The sequence below is a fragment of the Panulirus ornatus genome, chromosome 19 (assembly GCF_036320965.1).
Source record: "Panulirus ornatus isolate Po-2019 chromosome 19, ASM3632096v1, whole genome shotgun sequence".
Lineage (NCBI taxonomy): Eukaryota > Metazoa > Arthropoda > Malacostraca > Decapoda > Palinuridae > Panulirus > Panulirus ornatus.
In genome coordinates, this window is record NC_092242.1 from 25,683,270 (window position 1) to 25,703,137 (window position 19,868).

At 40.1% G+C, this 19,868-nt stretch overlaps 1 protein-coding gene across 10 annotated transcripts in view; it reads left to right on the plus strand.

The window, feature by feature from the left end:
- Positions 1-19,868, plus strand: part of Galphaq (G protein alpha q subunit) — a 404,729-nt gene that overhangs the window by 241,437 nt on the left and 143,424 nt on the right. For all 10 annotated transcript variants that reach the window (XM_071673780.1, XM_071673782.1, XM_071673783.1 and 7 more), the window contains one exon: positions 11,129-11,258. In XM_071673780.1, coding sequence (XP_071529881.1) covers positions 11,129-11,258 — 130 coding nt within the window. The remainder of the gene's footprint in view (positions 1-11,128; positions 11,259-19,868) is intronic.

The window sequence follows — 19,868 nt, forward strand, 5'->3', positions numbered from 1 at the left end:
AGAATGAGTGAGGAAAGATTGACCAAGAGGATATATGTGTCGGAGGTGGAGGGAATGAGAAGTGGGAGACCAAATTGGAGGTGGAAAGATGGAGTGAAAAAGATTTTGTGTGATCGGGGCCTGAACATGCAGGAGGGTGAAAGGAGGGCAAGGAATAGAGTGAATTGGATCGATGTGGTATACCGGGGTTGACGTGCTGTCAGTGGATTGAATCAGGGCATGTGAAGCGTCTTGGGTAAACCATGGAAAGCTGTGTAGGTATGTATATTTGCGTGTGTGGACGTATGTATATACATGTGTATTGGGGTGGGTTGGGCCATTTCTTTCGTTTGTTTCCTTGCGCTACCTCGCAGACGCAGGAGACAGCGACAAAGCAAAAAAAAAAAAAAAGATATTTAGGGAAGCCGTGATGGCTTGCACAAAAGATGCTTGTGGCGTGAGAAGCGTGGCTAGATGGGCAGATTAGAAAGGGTAGTGAGTGGTGGGATGAGGAAGTAAGGTTATTTGTGAAAGAGAAGAGGGAAAGCATTTGGACGATTTTTGCAGGGAAATAATGCAGATAGGTGGTAGATGATTTTTGCAGGGAAATAATGCAGATGAGTGGTAGATGTATAAAAGAAAGAGGCGGAAGGTCAAGAGGAAGGTGCAAGAGGTGAAAAAGAGGACAAATGAGTTAGGGTGAGAGAGTGTCATTAAATTTAAGGTAGAATAAAAAGATGTTTTGGAAGGAGGTAAATAAAGTGCGTTAGACAAGGGAACAAATGGGAACTTCAGTGAAGGGCACTAATGGGGATGTGATGATAAGTAGTGGTGATGTGAGAAGGAGTTGGAGTGAGTATTTTGAAGGTTTGTTGAATGTGTTTGATAATAGAGTGGCAGATGTAGGGTGTTTTGGTCGAGGTGGTGTGCAAAGTGAGAGGGTTAGGGAGAATGATTTGGTAAACGGGGAAGAGGTAGTGAAAGCTTTGCGGAAGATGAAAGCCGACAAGGCAGCAGGTTTGGATGGTATTGCAGTGGAATTTATTGAAAAAGGGGGTGACTGTATTGTTGACTGGTTGGTAAGGTTATTTAATATATGTATGACTCATGGTGAGGTGCCTGAGGATTGGAGGAAAGCTTGCATAGTGCCATTGTAGAAAGGTAAAGGGGATAAAAGTGAGTGCTCAAATTACAGAGGTATAAGTTGTTGAGTATTCCTGGTAAATTATATGGGAGGGTATTGATTGAGAGGGTGAAGGCATGTACAGAGCATCAGATTGGGGAAGAGCAGTGTGGTTTCATAAGTGGTTGAAGATGTGTGGATCAGGTGTTTGCTTTGAAGAATGTATGTGAGAAATACTTAGAAAAGCCAATGGATTTGTATGTAGCATTTATGGATCTGGAGAAGGCATATGATAGAGTTGATAGAGATGCTCTATGGAAGGTATTAAGAATTTATGGTGTTGGGGGCAAGTTGTTAGAAGCAGTGAAAAGTTTTTATTGAGGATGTAAGGCTTGTGTATGTGTAGGAAGAGAGGTAAGTGATTGGTTCTCAGTGAATGTTGGTTTGCGGCAGGGATGTGTGATGTCTCCATGGTTGTTTAATTTGTTTATGTATGGGGTTGTTAGGGAGGTGAATACAAGAGTTTTGGAGAGGGGCAAATATGCAGTCTGTTGTGGATGAAAGAGCTTGGGAAGTGAGTCAGTTGTGGTTTGCTGATGATACAGCGCTGGTGGCTGATTCGTGTGAGAAACTGCAGAAGCTGGTGACTGAGTTTGGTAAAGTGTGTGAAAGAAGAAAGCTGAGAGTAAATGTGAATAAGAGCAAGGTTATTAGGTACAGTAGGGTTGAGGGACAAGTCAACTGGGAGGTAAGTTTGAATGGAGAAAAACTGTATGAAGTGAAGTGTTTTAGATGTCTGGGAGTGAATTTGGCAGCGGATGGTACCATGTAAGCAGAAGTGAATCATAGGATGGAGGAGGGGGCGAAAGTTCTGGGAGCGTTGAAGAATATGTGGAAGTCGAGAACATTATCTCGGAAAGCAAAAATGGGTACGTTTTTTGAGGAATAATGGTTCCAACAATGTTATATGGTTGCGAGGTGTGGGCTATAGATAGAGTTGTGTGGAGGAGGGTGGATGTGCTGGAAATGAGATGTTTTAGGACAATATGTGGTGTGAGGTGGTTTGATCAAGTAAGTAATAACACGGTGAGAGAGATGTGTGGTAATAAGAAGAGTGTGGTTGAGAGAGCAGAAGAGGGTGTTTTGAAATGGTTTGATCACATGGAGAGAATGAGTGAGGAAAGATTGACCAAGAGGATATATGTGTCAGAGTTGGAGGGAATGAGGAGAAGTGGGAGACGAAATTGAAGGTGGAAAGATGGAGTGAAAAAGATTTTGAGTGATTGGGGCCTGAACATGCAGGAGGGTGAAAGTCATGCAAGGAATAGAGTGAATTGGAACAATGGGGCATACTTGGGTTGACATGCTGTCAATGGATTGAACCTGGGCATGTGAGGTGTCTGGGGTAAACCATGGAAAGTTTTGTGGGCCCTGGATGTGAGAGGGAGATGTGGTCTCATTGCATTATACATGACAGCTAGAGATTGAGTGTGAACGAAATGGCCTTTGTTTTTTCGTAGCGCTAACTCTAGCACATGCAGGGGATGGCGATTGTTATTTCATGTGTGGCAGGGTGGCAGTGGGAATGAATAAAGGCAGACAGTATGAATTATGTACATGTGTATATATGTATATGTCTGTATGTGTATATATATGTATACGTTGAGATGTATAGGTATGTATATTTGCGTGTGTGGACATGTATGTATATACATGTGTATGTGGGTGGGTTGGGCCATTCTTTCGTCTGTTTCCTTACGCTACCTCACTAGCGCGGGAGACAGCAACAAAGGAAAATATAATGAAAATGAAAAAATATATATATGAGTTCATCTTGTCATTATCATTTGATATTTCATCATGAGTTTCTTCGTGCTGGCTTGTACTAAATGCTGATACTCTTCCACTTTCCTTGAATGATCCTAGCTCTAACTTGTTCTGTTTTTTTTCATGTAAGTAAATTTAGGTTTTGGTCCATACCCTTTAGTTTCTATTTTCCCCTGTTTGACTCCATTATTTCCCTGTCTGCATTCCTTTTTTTTTTTGCTCTAAATGTTTCATTCTGTCTGCTTGTGGTATTACTGGACTGCACCTTCTTAAGGTTGCATTGTAAGTGAAAAGTTACCTTTGGTAAGGCTGTATCTGTGGGAGTACAGTCCCTGAAAAGAACTCACTTCAAAGGAATCATCATTTCCCTGGTACTGGAAGTAGGGCTGCAGGAGCTTTTAGAAAGGTCCTGGGTAACACTAGGACTCTTTCATATAAATGGGAATTGGAATAATGAATAAATGAATAAATAGTTAAATATCATTGCTCATTACAAGTTCTGTGATTTTTTCTCTGCTCCTCAATACATTCCTTGTTTTGTTTCCAGTGTTGTCATTTTGTTCATGTTATATTTTCTCATACTTGGCTCCGATTTTACAATCATTTCATTTTGATGCTTGTTGAAGATTGCTGTGTTTTTTGTGCATTATTGATGCTCAGACTGTCCAACCATTGTGTAGTCTTTGTCAGACTATTTACTTCATTTCACTTTATTTTTTCAGAATAGAAAAAAGTTCAAGTTCCCAGACATATACACATTGTTGAATTCATCCTGTTTGTCTGTGTTGATTTCACTGCCCTAGTTAGTACACACTTCTATTATCATATGGTTAGAGATACTTATGTCCTTATTGTCTGTAATTAGAGCTGTCATTTGATAAAGTTAAGAGCAAAATAGTTATCATTTCTTGTTTGTTTGCTTATGATTTGTGTTGATGTTGAAAGCATCTCATAAGCCAGTTAGTTTATTAGATTGTTCTCTCTCTTCTGGTAAGGTAATGTTCTATGTTTTGACTATAATCGCATCCATGTTCTAGTCCAAATTTTTACATTGTACAAAATCTACTGACCAAAGTATTGTCATTTTTTGCCTGTATTCCTCAGTGATTCCAGTTTCCTTTCGTATCACATTGAACTCGTCCATTTTGGTTTCTGTATCGAGTGTTCCATAAGGATGGTATGAACTCATCCATTTTGGTTTCTGTATTGAGTGTTCCATAAGGGTGTTATGCGTACTGCTAGTGTTTCACATTTCTTCAGATAGTTTTTTTTTTTTTTTTAATAGCCGAGATGTCACAGGTAGCTGAGGCCCTAATCAAGGCCATCCCATTAACACCATATATATATATATATATATATATATATATATATATATATATATATATATATATATATATATATATTTATATTTTATTTATTATACTTTGTCGCTGTCTCCCGCGTTTGCGAGGTAGCGATATATATATATATATATATATATATATATATATATATATATATATATATATATATATATATATATATATATTTTTATATATATATATATATATATATATATATATATATATATATATATATATATATATATATATATATAACAACCCCATCCATAAACAAATTAAACAACCATGGAGACATCACACACCCATGCCGCAAACCCTACGTTCACAGAGAACCAATCACTTTCCTCTCTTCCTACACGTACACATGCCTTACATCATCGATAAAAACTTTTCACTGCTTCTAACAACTTGCCTCCCACACCATATATTCTTAATGCCTTCCACAGAGCATCTCTTTCAACTCTATCATATGCCTTCTCCAGATCCATAAATGCTACATACAAATCCATTTGCTTTTCTAAGTATTTCACACATACATTCTTCAAAGCATATATATTTTTTTTTTTTTTTTTTTTTTTATACTTTGTCGCTGTCTCCCGCGTTTGCGAGGTAGCGCAAGGAAACAGACGAAAGAAATGGCCCAACCCCCCCCCCATACACATGTATATACATACGTCCACACACGCAAATATACATACCTACACAGCTTTCCATGGTTTACCCCAGACGCTTCACATGCCTTGATTCAATCCACTGACAGCACGTCAACCCCGGTATACCACATCGCTCCAATTCACTCTATTCCTTGCCCTCCTTTCACCCTCCTGCATGTTCAGGCCCCGATCACACAAAATCTTTTTCACTCCATCTTTCCACCTCCAATTTGGTCTCCCTCTTCTCCTCGTTCCCTCCACCTCCGACACATATATCCTCTTGGTCAATCTTTCCTCACTCATTCTCTCCATATGCCCAAACCACTTCAAAACACCCTCTTCTGCTCTCTCAACCACGCTCTTTTTATTTCCACACATCTCTCTTACCCTTACGTTACTCACTCGATCAAACCACCTCACACCACACATTGTCCTCAAACATCTCATTTCCAGCACATCCATCCTCCTGCGCACAACTCTATCCATAGCCCACGCCTCGCAACCATACAACATTGTTGGAACCACTATTCCTTCAAACATACCCATTTTTGCTTTCCGAGATAATGTTCTCGACTTCCACACATTCTTCAAGGCCCCCAGAATTTTCGCCCCCTCCCCCACCCTATGATCCACTTCCGCTTCCATGGTTCCATCCGCTGCCAGATCCACTCCCAGATATCTAAAACACTTCACTTCCTCCAGTTTTTCTCCATTCAAACTCACCTCCCAATTGACTTGACCCTCAACCCTACTGTACCTAATAACCTTGCTCTTATTCACATTTACTCTTAACTTTCTTCTTCCACACACTTTACCAAACTCAGTCACCAGCTTCTGCAGTTTCTCACATGAATCAGCCACCAGCGCTGTATCATCAGCGAACAACAACTGACTCACTTCCCAAGCTCTCTCATCCCCAACAGACTTCATACTTGCCCCTCTTTCCAAAACTCTTGCATTTACCTCCCTAACAACCCCATCCATAAACAAATTAAACAACCATGGAGACATCACACACCCCTGCCGCAAACCTACATTCACTGAGAACCAATCACACATGCCTTACATCCTCGATAAAAACTTTTCACTGCTTCTAACAACTTTCCTCCCACACCATATATTCTTAATACCTTCCACAGAGCATCTCTATCAACTCTATCATATGCCTTCTCCAGATCCATAAATGCTACATACAAATCCATTTGCTTTTCTAAGTATTTCTCACATACATTCTTCAAAGCAAACACCTGATCCACACATCCTCTACCACTTCTGAAACCACACTGCTCTTCCCCAATCTGATGCTCTGTACATGCCTTCACCCTCTCAATCAATACCCTCCCATATAATTTACCAGGAATACTCAACAAACTTATACCTCTGTAATTTGAGCACTCACTCTTATCCCCTTTGCCTTTGTACAATGGCACTATGCACGCATTCCGCCAATCCTCAGGCACCTCACCATGAGTCATACATACATTAAATAACCTTACCAACCAGTCAACAATACAGTCACCCCCTTTTTTAATAAATTCCACTGCAATACCATCCAAACCTGCTGCCTTGCCGGCTTTCATCTTCCGCAAAGCTTTCACTACCTCTTCTCTGTTTACCAAATCATTTTCCCTAACCCTCTCACTTTGCACACCACCTCGACCAAAACACCCTATATCTGCCACTCTATCATCCAACACATTCAACAAACCTTCAAAATACTCACTCCATCTCCTTCTCACATCACCACTACTTGTTATCACCTCCCCATTTGCGCCCTTCACTGAAGTTCCCATTTGCTCCCTTGTCTTACGCACTTTATTTACCTCCTTCCAGAACATCTTTTTGTTCTCCCTAAAATTTAATGATACTCTCTCACCCCAACTCTCATTTTTTTATACTTCGTCGCTGTCTCCCGCGTTTGCGAGGTATGGACGTATGTATATACATGTGTATGGGGGTGGGTTGGGCCATTTCTTTCATCTGTTTCCTTGCACTATCTCGCAAACGCAGGAGACAGTGACAAAAAAGAAAAAAAAAAAAAATATATATATATATATATATATATATATATATATATATATATATATATATATATATATATATATATATATATATATATATATATATATATATATATATATATATATATATTTCTTTCTTTCTTTCAAACTATTCGCCATTTCCCGCATTAGCGAGGTAGCGTTAAGAACAGAGGACTGGGCCTTTGAGGGAATATCCTCACCTGGCCCCCTTCTCTGTTCCTTCTTTTGGAAAATTAAAAAAAAAAAAAAACGAGAGGGGAGGATTTCCAGCCCCCCGCTCACTCCCCTTTTAGTCGCCTTCTACGACACGCAGGGAATACGTGGGAAGTATTCTTTCTCCCCTATCCCCAGGGATATATATATATATATATATATATATATATATATATATATATATATATATATATTTTTTTTTTTTATACTTTGTCGCTGTCTCCCGCGTTTGCGAGGTAGCGCAAGGAAACAGACGAAAGAAATGGCCCAACCCCCCCCCCATACACATGTATATACATACGTCCACACACGCAAATATACATACCTACACAGCTTTCCATGGTTTACCCCAGACGCTTCACATGCCTTGATTCAATCCACTGACAGCACGTCAACCCCGGTATACCACATCGCTCCAATTCACTCTATTCCTTGCCCTCCTTTCACCCTCCTGCATGTTCAGGCCCCGATCACACAAAATCTTTTTCACTCCATCTTTCCACCTCCAATTTGGTCTCCCTCTTCTCCTCGTTCCCTCCACCTCCGACACATATATCCTCTTGGTCAATCTTTCCTCACTCATTCTCTCTATGTGCCCAAACCACTTCAAAACACCCTCTTCTGCTCTCTCAACCACGCTCTTTTTATTTCCACACATCTCTCTTACCCTTACGTTACTCACTCGATCAAACCACCTCACACCACACATTGTCCTCAAACATCTCATTTCTAGCACATCCATCCTCCTGCGCACAACTCTATCCATAGCCCACGCCTCGCAACCATACAACATTGTTGGAACCACTATTCCTTTAAACATACCCATTTTTGCTTTCCGAGATAATGTTCTCGACTTCCACACATTCTTCAAGGCTCCCAGAATTTTCGCCCCCCTCCCCCACCCTATGATCCACTTCCGCTTCCATGGTTCCATCCGCTGCTAGATCCACTCCCAGATTCTAAAACACTTTACTTCCTCCAGTTTTTCTCCATTCAAACTTACCTCCCAATTGACTTGACCCTCAACCCTACTGTACCTAATAACCTTGCTCTTATTCACATTTACTCTTAGCTTTCTTCTTTCACACACTTTACCAAACTCAGTCACCAGCTTCTGCAGTTTCTCACATGAATCAGCCACCAGCGCTGTATCATCAGCGAACAACAACTGACTCACTTCCCAAGCTCTCTCATCCCCAACAGACTTCATACTTGCCCCTCTTTCCAAAACTCTTGCAGTCACCTCCCTAACAACCTCATCCATAAACAAATTAAACAACCATTGAGACATCACACACCCCTGCCGCAAACCTACATAAGTTTGTTGAGTACTCCTGGTAAACCACATATATATATATATATATATATCCCTGGGGATAGGGGATTAAGAATACTTCCCACGTATTCCCTGCATGTCGTAGAAGGCGACTAAAAGGGGAGGGAGCGGATGGCTGGTAATCCTCCCCTCTCGTATTTTTTTTTTTTCCCAAAAAGAAGGAACAGAGGGGTCAGGTGAGGATATTCCAAAAAAGGCCCAGTCCTCTGTTCTTAACGCTACCTCGCTAATGCGGGAAATGGCGAATAGTTTAAAAAAAAGAAAAAAAAAAATATATATATATATATATATATATATATATATATATATATATATATATATATATATATATATATATATATACACTTAGAAAAGCAAATGGATTTGTATGTAGCATTTATGGATCTGGAGAAGGCATATGATAGAGTTGATAGAGATGCTCTGTGGAAGGTATTAAGAATATATGGTGTGGGAGGCAAGTTGTTAGAAGCAGTGAAAAGTTTTTATCGAGGATGTAAGGCATGTGTACGTGTAGGAAGAGAGGAAAGTGATTGGTTCTCAGTGAATGTAGGTTTGCGGCAGGGGTGTGTGATGTCTCCATGGTTGTTTAATTTGTTTATGGATGGGGTTGTTAGGGAGGTAAATGCAAGAGTTTTGGAAAGAGGGGCAAGTATGAAGTCTGTTGTGGATGAGAGAGCTTGGGAAGTGAGTCAGTTGTTGTTCGCTGATGATACAGCGCTGGTGGCTGATTCATGTGAGAAACTGCAGAAGCTGGTGACTGAGTTTGGTAAAGTGTGTGAAAGAAGAAAGCTAAGAGTAAATGTGAATAAGAGCAAGGTTAATAGGTACAGTAGGGTTGAGGGTCAGGTCAATTGGGAAGTAAGTTTGAATGGAGCAAAACTGGAGGAAGTAAGGTGTTTTAGATATCTGGGAGTGGATCTGGCAGCGGATGGAACCATGGAAGCGGAAGTGGATCATAGGGTGGGGGAGGGGGCGAAAATCCTGGGAGCCTTGAAGAATGTGTGGAAGTCGAGAACATTATCTCGGAAAGCAAAAATGAGTATGTTTGAAGGAATAGTGGTTCTAACAATGTTGTATGGTTGCGAGGCGTGGGCTATGGATAGAGTTGTGCGCAGGAGGATGGATGTGCTGGAAATGAGATGTTTGAGGACAGTGTGTGGTGTGAGGTGGTTTGATCGAGTAAGTAAGGTAAGGGTAAGAGAGATGTGTGGAAATAAAAAGAGCGTGGTTGAGAGAGCAGAAGAGGGTGTTTTGAAATGGTTTGGTCACATGGAGAGAATGAGTGAGGAAAGATTGACCAAGAGGATATATATTTCGGAGGTGGAGGGAACGAGGAGAAGTGGGAGACCAAATTGGAGGTGGAAAGATGGAGTGAAAAAGATTTTGTGTGATCGGGGCCTGAACATGCAGGAGGGTGAAAGGAGGGCAAGGAATAGAGTGAATTGGATCGATGTGGTATACCGGGGTTGACGTGCTGTTAGTGGATTGAATCAGGGCATGTGAAGCGTCTGGGGTAAACCATGGAAAGCTGTGTAGGTATGTATATTTGCGTGTGTGGACGTATGTATTTACATGTGTATGGGGGTGGGTTGGGCCATTTCTTTCGTCTGTTCCCTTGCGCTACCTCGCAAATGCGGGAGACAGCGACAAAGCAAAAAGAAAAATATATATATATATATATATATATATATATATATATATATATATATTTTTTTTTTTTTTTTTTTTTTTTTATACTTTGTCGCTGTCTCCCGCGTTTGCGAGGTAGCTAAAAGTTTGTTTTCTAAATTGTTTCTTACATTTTTCATATGTATATATATGTATGTGTGTGTGTGTATGTGCATATGTGTGTGTGTGTGTGTGTGTGTGTATATGTATATATATATGTATATTATCCCTGGGGATAGGGGTGAAAGAATACTTCCCACGTATTCCTCGCGTGTCGTAGAAAGCGACTAGAGGGGACGGGAGCGGGGGGCCGGAAATCCTCCCCTCCTTGTATTAACTTTCTAAAATGGGAAATATATATATATATATATATATATATATATACATATATATATATATATATATATATATATATATATATATATATGGTTCATGAAGTGCCATTGTACAAAGGCAAAGGAGATAAAGGTGAGTGTTCAAATTATAGAGGTACAAGTTAGTTGAGTATTCCTGGCAAATTATATGGGAGGGTATTGATTGAAAGGGTAAAGGCTTGTACAGAGCATAAGATTAGGGAAGAGCAGTGTGGTTTCAGATGTGGTAGAGTATGTATGGATCAGGTGTTTGCTTTGAAGAATGTATGTGAGAAATACTTAGAAAAACAGAAAAACAGATCTATTTGTATGTAGCAGAAAAGTATCAGATTGGTCACCTCTAAGCTTGGCTCCAGTTTAAAGTCTTTCATTTGTTGATCACTTGATTGAAAGGCTTAAAATTTGTTGTTGACATTCAAATAACAGTTTTCTTGCTCTGAAAATGAGTAGGTTATGGTGGCAATGTATATCCACAGCTATGTGTCAGAAGTGTAGAAAATAGTCTCTCTGATGAAATGTTCCCCACCTTTCACCATTGCCATTACACTAAATTTTGACTACTTTCTGCAGAATGGTAGATGTGGGTGGTCAGCGATCTGAGCGACGGAAGTGGATCCACTGCTTTGAGAACGTTACTTCCATCATCTTCCTGGTTGCTCTTTCAGAATATGATCAGATTCTGTTTGAATCTGACAATGAGGTACATGATTATTTTGTTTTATATGTGGTTGCAAGAATGTTGGAATGTAATGATTTTCAGTGTCAGAAATGGGTGATGGGAAAGCAAGTTTCAAGAAGGTAAGAGATAAACAGATCTGAATCAGGTAGAGGGTGGTAAACTGTAGCTGATTTTCTTTTTCAAAGAAGTAATCCTAGGCTAGAAGGGTTGATTGAATTAGGTGTTTATGATCAAGTAGAGTTACTTATTTAAGATAATGCTGATGATTTGGATGTAACACAAATATGGGAAGTATGAAGGGTAGAATGTTAATGATTGGCTATAAAAAAGGAAGAGTTTGATTTATCAAATATGGGAAGGTTTAAAGGGTGGAGTGTTAATGATGGGCATAAAACTGGAAGAGTTATATTTATCAAGTATAGGAAAGTTTGGTTTGTGAAACAGATTTGCAGAAGTTAGTATTTAGGTTATAGATGTTAAAGGTAAATGATATAAGTGGTGGATGTTAAGAAACTGAATCAAATAAGGTACGAGGAAATTAAGAGGAACTTTTTATAACAATAAATTGTGTGAATGAAACAGATAGAAGATATAGGGATTTTTTTACACCTAATTGCCTCTTTCACTTGAGCAAAACAGCTTCATCAGCAATAGAATAATGATCTTGATTACCTGCATCTAGTGTAGCTATTCTCTGTTTAATGTATTGAAACCAAAGAGTACCTTCCTTCGTTAGGCTTTACAGATCACTCGTATACTTCATGTGCCCTGTTTCAACCCAGTAAAAGTATATTGCCCATGCCCCACCCCCATCATGGTAGCTGTAATAGGTATGGTAGCTTTGTTGTAGCCAAATTTGTAAACAGCTTAATCTGTCTTGACTGCCAAATGAACTTTGTGGTAAGTTGCTGATTAAGATATTCTTTATAATATCGTTGTTGCTGAAGGCAACATTTACATTAAAGGATTTAAGCAACCTGGGAAGCAATGTAAGATAATCACTAAAACAGAAAACTTAAAGATTCTTGATGTCAAGAGGAGGTTTGGGTTTAACTTAGTAAGATTATTTTAGCATGTAAAATTATTTTAGCATGTACAGAAAACATACCAATGTTTGCTCATATATCCAATATTACTCAGCTCAACATAACAGAGTTAAATTATCATCATTCCAGTCTATTTCCTTAGGCATTTTGTGTATTCAGTCCAGAGTTTATTGATGATATGTTTGAGAAGATATATTCTATTGGATCCAAGTTAAAGCATCCTAGATCTTTTATTGATAAATCCCTGAAGTTGGCAAAGAAATCATTTTATAGAGTTACACCTAAACCTCCCCTTGACACCAAGAATCATTTAATTCTCCCATTTAGTGATAAATTTACATTACTTTCCAGGTTGCTTAAATCCTTTAATGTAAATGTTGCCTTCAGCAACAGTAATACTTTGAAGAATATCTCGATCAGGAACTCATGGGAAAGTTCTTCAGGCTGCGCATGTATAGTGCCATGTAGAAAGTATAGTGTTTTATGTTGGGCAGACCGGTAAGAGTCTTTATGTTTGACTACAGTAACATGAATATAGTATAAGAACGGGACAAGACTCAAGTGCCTTGTCTAATCATGCTAGAAATTATGATCAATGTATTGAGAGGAGTAATGCCAGCTCAGTTATTAACTCTTAACTACTTTACCATGAAAAATATCATTGAGTCTTCTATTACTAAATACACAAAGAATTGTAACATTAATGTTAGTGAAGGTCTATGTTAATTGGATAGCTATATTGTAGATAAGATTTGTAGACAGTTCCCTTTTTCGTCCACATAATAAAGATTTTATGATGTGAATGTTGCCAGACTCAAACGCACCAACCAGATCTCCACCATTCATGTACTGCTTGTTTATCAATGTCGTCTTAGCTATGTCTCTTCATTGTATATCAACTGACTATTGTCTTTTTCTTATATTTCCCTTGATGTCATCATTACATGAAAGTGCATTTGGGAACTTGTCGTGTTGTTTTCCAGTGATTATCAGCATTTACGAGATCACATGCACCAATGTGATTTTGTAATATATTCAATGTATGTATGGATCATGGTGAAGTGCCAGAGGATTGGTGGAATGCATGCATAGTGCCATTGTACAAAGGCAAAGAGGGACAAAGGTGAATGTTCAGACTACAGAGGCATGTTTCTTGAGTATTCCTGGAAAATTTTATAGGAGGGTTTTGATTGAGAGGGTAAAGGCATGTGCAGAGTATCAGATTGGGGAGGAGCAGTGTGGTTTCAGAAGTGGTAGAGATGTGTGGATCAGGTACTTGCGTTGAATGATGAGTTTGAGAAATACTTAGAAAAACAGAGAAATTTGTATGTGGCATTGCTGGTTCTGGAGTAGACATATGATAGAGTTGATAGAGATGTTTTGTGGAAGGTCTTGAGAGTATATGGTGTGGGAGGTAAGCTGCTAGAAGCAGTAAAAAGTTTATATCAAGGATGTAAGGTATGTCTACGAGTTGGAAGAGAGGAGAGTGATCGGTTCCCAGTGAAGGTTGGTATGCGTCATGGTTGTGTGATGTCCCCATGGTTGTTTGATTTGTATATGGATGGGGTGGTTAGGGAGGTAAATGCAAGACTTTTGGAGAGAGGGGCGAGTATGCAGTCTGTTGGGAATGAGAGGGCCTAGGAAGTGTCATTTGTTGTTTGCCATTGATATAGCACTGGTGACTTGATTTGGGTGAGAAACTGCAGAAGTTGGTGATTGAGTTTGGAAAAGTTTGTGAAAGGAGAAAGTTGAGAGTAAATGTGAATAAGAGCAAGGTTATTAGGTTCAGCAGGGGTGAGGGACAAGTTAGTTGGGATGTAAGTTTAAATGGAGAAAAATTGGAGGAAGTGAAGTATTTTAGACATCTGTGAGTGGACTTAGCAGCGAATGGAACCACGGAAGCAGAAATGACTCGCAGGGTGGGGAGGGTGCGAAAGTTCTGGGAGTGATGAATTTGTGGAGAAAATGTTATCTCGGAGAGCAAAAATGGGTCTGTTCGAAGGAATCATAGTTCCAACACTATTTATGGTTGTGGGGGCATGGGCTATAGTTAGGGATGTATGGAGGAGGGTGGATGCATTGAAAATGAAATGTTTGAGGACAGTATTTGGTGTGAAGTGGTTTGATGGAGTAAGTAATGAAAGGGCAAAAGAGATGTGTGGTAATAAAAAGAGTGTGGTTGGGAGAGCAGAAGAGGGTGTGTTGAAATGGTTTGGACATATGTGAGGAAAGGTTGACAAAGAGGATATTTGTGTCAGAGGTGGAAGGAACAAGAAGCGCATGACCTAATTGGAGGTGGAAGGAAGGGGTGAAAAATGAGCATTCGGGGCCTAAACATGCGGAAGGGTGAGAGGCGTTCAAGGAAAAGAGTGACTTAGAATGATGTGGAGGTGGAAAGATGGAGTGAAAAAGATTTTGTGTGATCGGGGCCTGAACATGCAGGAGGGTGAAAGGAGGGCAAGGAATAGAGTGAATTGGAGCGATGTGGTATACTGGGGTTGACGTGCTGTCAGTGGATTGAAGCAGGGCATGTGAAGCGTCTGGGGTAAACCATGGAAAGCTGTGTAGGTATGTATATTTGCATGTGTGGACGTATGTATATACATGTGTATGGGGGGGGTTGGGCCATTTCTTTCGTCTGTTTCCTTGCGCTACCTCGCAAACGCGGGAGACAGCGACAAAGTATAATAATAAAAAAAAAAAAAAAAGAATGATGTGGTACACTGGGGTCAACTTGTTATTAGTGGACTGAACCAGGCATGTGAAACATCTGGGATAAACTATGGAAAGGTCTTTGGAGCCTGGATATGGATAGAGAATTGTGGTTTCTGTGCATTACACATGACAACTAGAGACTGAGTGTGAATGAATATGGCCTTTTTTGTCTGTGTTCCTGGCACTACCTTGCTGATATATCAGTGCTGTATCATCAGCAAACAACCCCTGATTTACTTCCCTCTCATCCCCAACAGACTGCATACTCACTCCTCTCTCTAAAATTCTTGCTTTTATCACCTTAACCACCCTATCTATAAACAAATTAAACAACCATAGGGACATCACACACCCATGCCACAGGCCAGCTTTCACTGGTAACCACTCACTCACTCTCCTCTTTTCCTACTCATACACATGCCTTGCATCCTTGACAAAAACTTATCACTGCCTCTGTAGTTTGAACACTCTCCTTTTGTCCCCTTAACCTTTGTACAATGGCACTATACATGCATTCTGCCAGTGCCTAGGCACTTCACCATGATCCATATATACATTGAATATCCTTACCAACCAATCAAGAATGCAGTCATCCCCTTTCTTAATAAATTTAATTGCTGTACCATCCAAACCCACTGTGTTTCTAGATGTCACCTTCCACAAGGCTTTCTTCACCTTTGTTCTCTTCACCAAACCACTCTCCTTAACTCTTTCACTCTGCATACCACCTCGACCAAAACACCCTACATCTGCCACTTTTATCATCAAACACATTCAACAAATCTTCAAAATACTTACTCTATTTCCTCTTCACTTCATCAATACCTGTTATCACTTCCCCCTTGCCCCCTTCACCAATGTTCCCATTTGTTCTTTTGTCTTACGTTATTTACCTCCTTCTAAAACATCTTTTTATTTTCTCAAAAGTTTAATGATAGTCTTGCACCCCAACTCTCATTTGCCCTCTTTTTCCATTCTTGTACCCTCCTCTTGACCTCCTGCCACTTTCTCTTATACATGTCCCAGTCATTTGCACTCCTTCCTTGCAAGAATTGTCCAAATGCCTCTCTTTTTTCTTTCTCTAACAACATTACCTCCTCATTCCACCACTCACTACCCTTTCTGATCTGCCCATCTTCCACCTCTCTCATGCCACATGCTGTCACTACTTCCCTAAATGCACCCCATTCCCCACTCACTACCCCTCCAAGTCATTTGCTCTCACCTTTTTCCATTCTTCACTCAATCTCTCCTTGTATTTCCTCACACAAACCTTTTTTCCAAGCCAACTTACTCTCACCACTCTCTTCTCCCCAACATTCTCTCATATTTTTTGAAAACCTCTACAAATCTTCACCTTTGCCCCTACAAGATGGTGATCAGACATCCCACCAGCTGCCCCGCTCAGCACTTTAACTTCCAAAAGTCTCTCTTTTACATGCTTCTATATTAACACGTAATCTAATGATGCCCTTTAACCATCTCTCCTACTCACGTGCGTATACCTGTGTATATCTCTTTTTAAACTGGGTATTCCCAGTCACCAGTCTTATTTTCAGCACACAAATACACAAGCTCTTCACCATTTCCATTCACCACACTGATTACCCCATGTACACCAATTATATCTTCAACTGCTATATTACTTACCTTCGCTTTTAAATCACCCATCACTCTACCTGGTGTCATACACCATAACAGCTGACACACTCACTCATCTGCACCCAAAACACTTGCCTCTCAAGGTTTTTTTCTCTCATGACCAGATGCATAAGTACCAATAATCACCCATCTCTCTCCATCCACTTTCACACACTTTTCCAGACTCAGTCACCAACTTCTGCAGTTTTTCAATTAAATCAGCCACCAGTTCTGTATTATCAGCGAACAACAGATGACTCACTTTTTAGGCCCTCTCATCCTGAACAGACTGCATACTCGCCACTCTCTCCAAAACTCTTGCATTTACCTCCCTAACCACCCCATCCATAAACAAATTAAGCAACCATGGCGACATCACACACCTCTGATGCAGCCTGACCTTCATAGAGAACCAATCACTCCCCTCGCTTCCTACTTCTACACATGCCGTACACCCTTGATAAAAACTTCTCACTGATTTTAGAAGCTTACCTCCCACACTATATACTCTGAAGACCTTCCACAAAGCATCTCAATGCACCCTGTCATATGCTTTCTCAAGATTCATAAATGTTACATACAAATCCATCTCTTTCTCTAAGCATTGTTCACATACAGTCTTCAAAGCCAACAACTGATCCACACGTCCTCTGCAACTTCTGAAACCACACTGCTCCTTCCCATTCTTATGCTCTGTACATGCCTTCACCCCTCTCATTCAATAACCTTCCATACAATTTCTCAGGAATACTCAAGAAACTTATGCCTCTGTAGTTTGAACACTTACCTTTAGCCCCTTTGCCTTTGTACAAAGCCATTATACATGCATATACATGTCAACATATACATATATACATACATATACATTTATACACATGTACTTATTCATACTCACTTGCCTTCATATAGATATTTGTGTGTGTGTGTGTGTGTGTGTGTGTGTGTGTGTGTGTGTGTGTGTGTGTATTTTCCCTGAGGATTGGGGCCAATTAGGGATTTTCCCTTTAAGGCTCAGTCCTCTGTTCTTGACTCTACTTCACTGATGTGGGAAATGGCTAATATGCATGGAAAAATTTTGTATTTATATTTACTTATATGTGTGTATATGTGTGCGAGTGGATGGGTCTTTCTTCTTTTGTTTTCTGGTGCTCCCTCATTGACGCAGGACACAGCGATCAAGTATGACATTAACAAGTATAATTATGAAAAATGACAGACTTGCATATGTTCATATGTCACATCCACATTTCTTCAGGACAGTGGGATAGGCTAGTTGAGGATTTGTTGTATTTTCTCTCTGAATATATGGGTAATTATTATTTCTTGTGGTAGGTATGAAATGTCTGAAGAGAGCTTCATAGAAAAAATATCTTGTGTATAAATGGAATACAATTTACCTTATCATTCACCAAAGAATATGTTGAATGCTTTTATCTGAAATATGTTCAATTACTTTGCCCACCAGAATTGCAAACATACTGCCTTACTACCTATATATCCATTATTTTTGTTACTATTATTATTTATTTTATTTATTTTTATATTTTGCTTTGTCGCTGTCTCCCGCCGTTTGCGAGGTAGCGCAAGGAAACAGACGAAAGAAATGGCCCAACCCACCCCCATACACATGTATATACATACACGTCCACACACGCAAATATACATACCTATACATCTCAATGTACACATATATATACACACACAGACACATACATATATACCCATGCACACAGTTCACACTGTCTGCCTTTATTCATTCCCATCGCCACCTCGCCACACATGGAATACCATCCCCTTCCCCCCTCATGTGTGCGAGGTAGCGCTGTTATTTATATATTATTATACTTTGTCGCTGTCTCCCGCGTTAGCACAAGGAAACAGATGAAGGAATGGCCCAACCTACCCACATATGCATGTATATACATACATGTCCACACATGCACATATTCATACCTATACATTTCAACGTATGCATATATATACCTGCACAGACATATACATATATACATATATATTCATTCCCTTTGCCACCCCGCTGCACATGAAATAACAACCCCTTCCCCCCAACACGCACACAAGGTAGCATTAGGAAAAGACAACAAAGGCCACATTCGTTCACACTCGGTCTCTAGCTGTCATATTTAATGCACTGAAACCACAGCTCCCTTTCCACATCCAGACCCCACAAAGCTTTCCATGGTTTACCCCAGACGCTTCACATGTCCTGGTTCAATCCATTGACAGCATGTCGACCCCGGTATACCAGATCGTTCCAATTCACTCTATTCCTTGCACGCCTTTCACTCTCTTGCATGTTCAGGCCCTGATTGCTCAAAATCTTTTTCACTTCACCCTTCCACCTCCAATTTGGTCTCCCACTTCTCGTTCCCACCACCTCTAACACATATATCCTCTTTGTCAATCTTTCCTCACTCATTCTCTCCATGTGACCAAACCATTTCAATACACCCTCTTCTGCTTTCTCAACCACACTTTTTGTTACCATACATCTCTCTTACCCTCTCATTACTTTCTCGATCAAACCACCTCACACCACATATTGTCCTCAAACATCTCATTTCCAACACATCCACCCTCCTCCGCACAACCCTATCTATAGCCCATGCCTTGCAACCATATAATGTTGTTGGAACCACTCTTCCTTCAAACATACCCATTTTTGCTTTCAGAGATAATGTTCTCGCCTTCCACACATTTTTCAATGCTCCTATAACTTTCGCCCCCTCCCCCTGTGACTCACTTCCGCTTCCATGGTTCCATCCGCTGCCAAATCCACTCCCAGATATCTAAAACACTTCACTTTCTCCAGTTTTTCTCCATTCAAACTTACCTCACCTCCCTGTTGACTTCTCCCTCAACCCTACTTTACCTAATAACCTTGCTCTTATTCACATTTACTCTCAGCTTTCTTCTTTCACACACTTTACCAAACTCAGTCACCAGCATCTGCAGTTTCTCACCCAAATAAGCCACCAGCGCTGTATCATCAGCGAACAACAACTGACTCACTTCCCAAGCCCTCTCATCCACAACAGACTGCATACTTGCCCCTCTTTCCAAAACTCTTGCATTCACCTCCCTAACAACACCATCCATAAACAAATTAAACAACCATGGAGACATCACCCACCACTCCATTCACTGAGAACCAATAACTTTCCTCTCTTCCTTCTCGTACTCAATCCTTACATCCTCGATAAAAACTTTT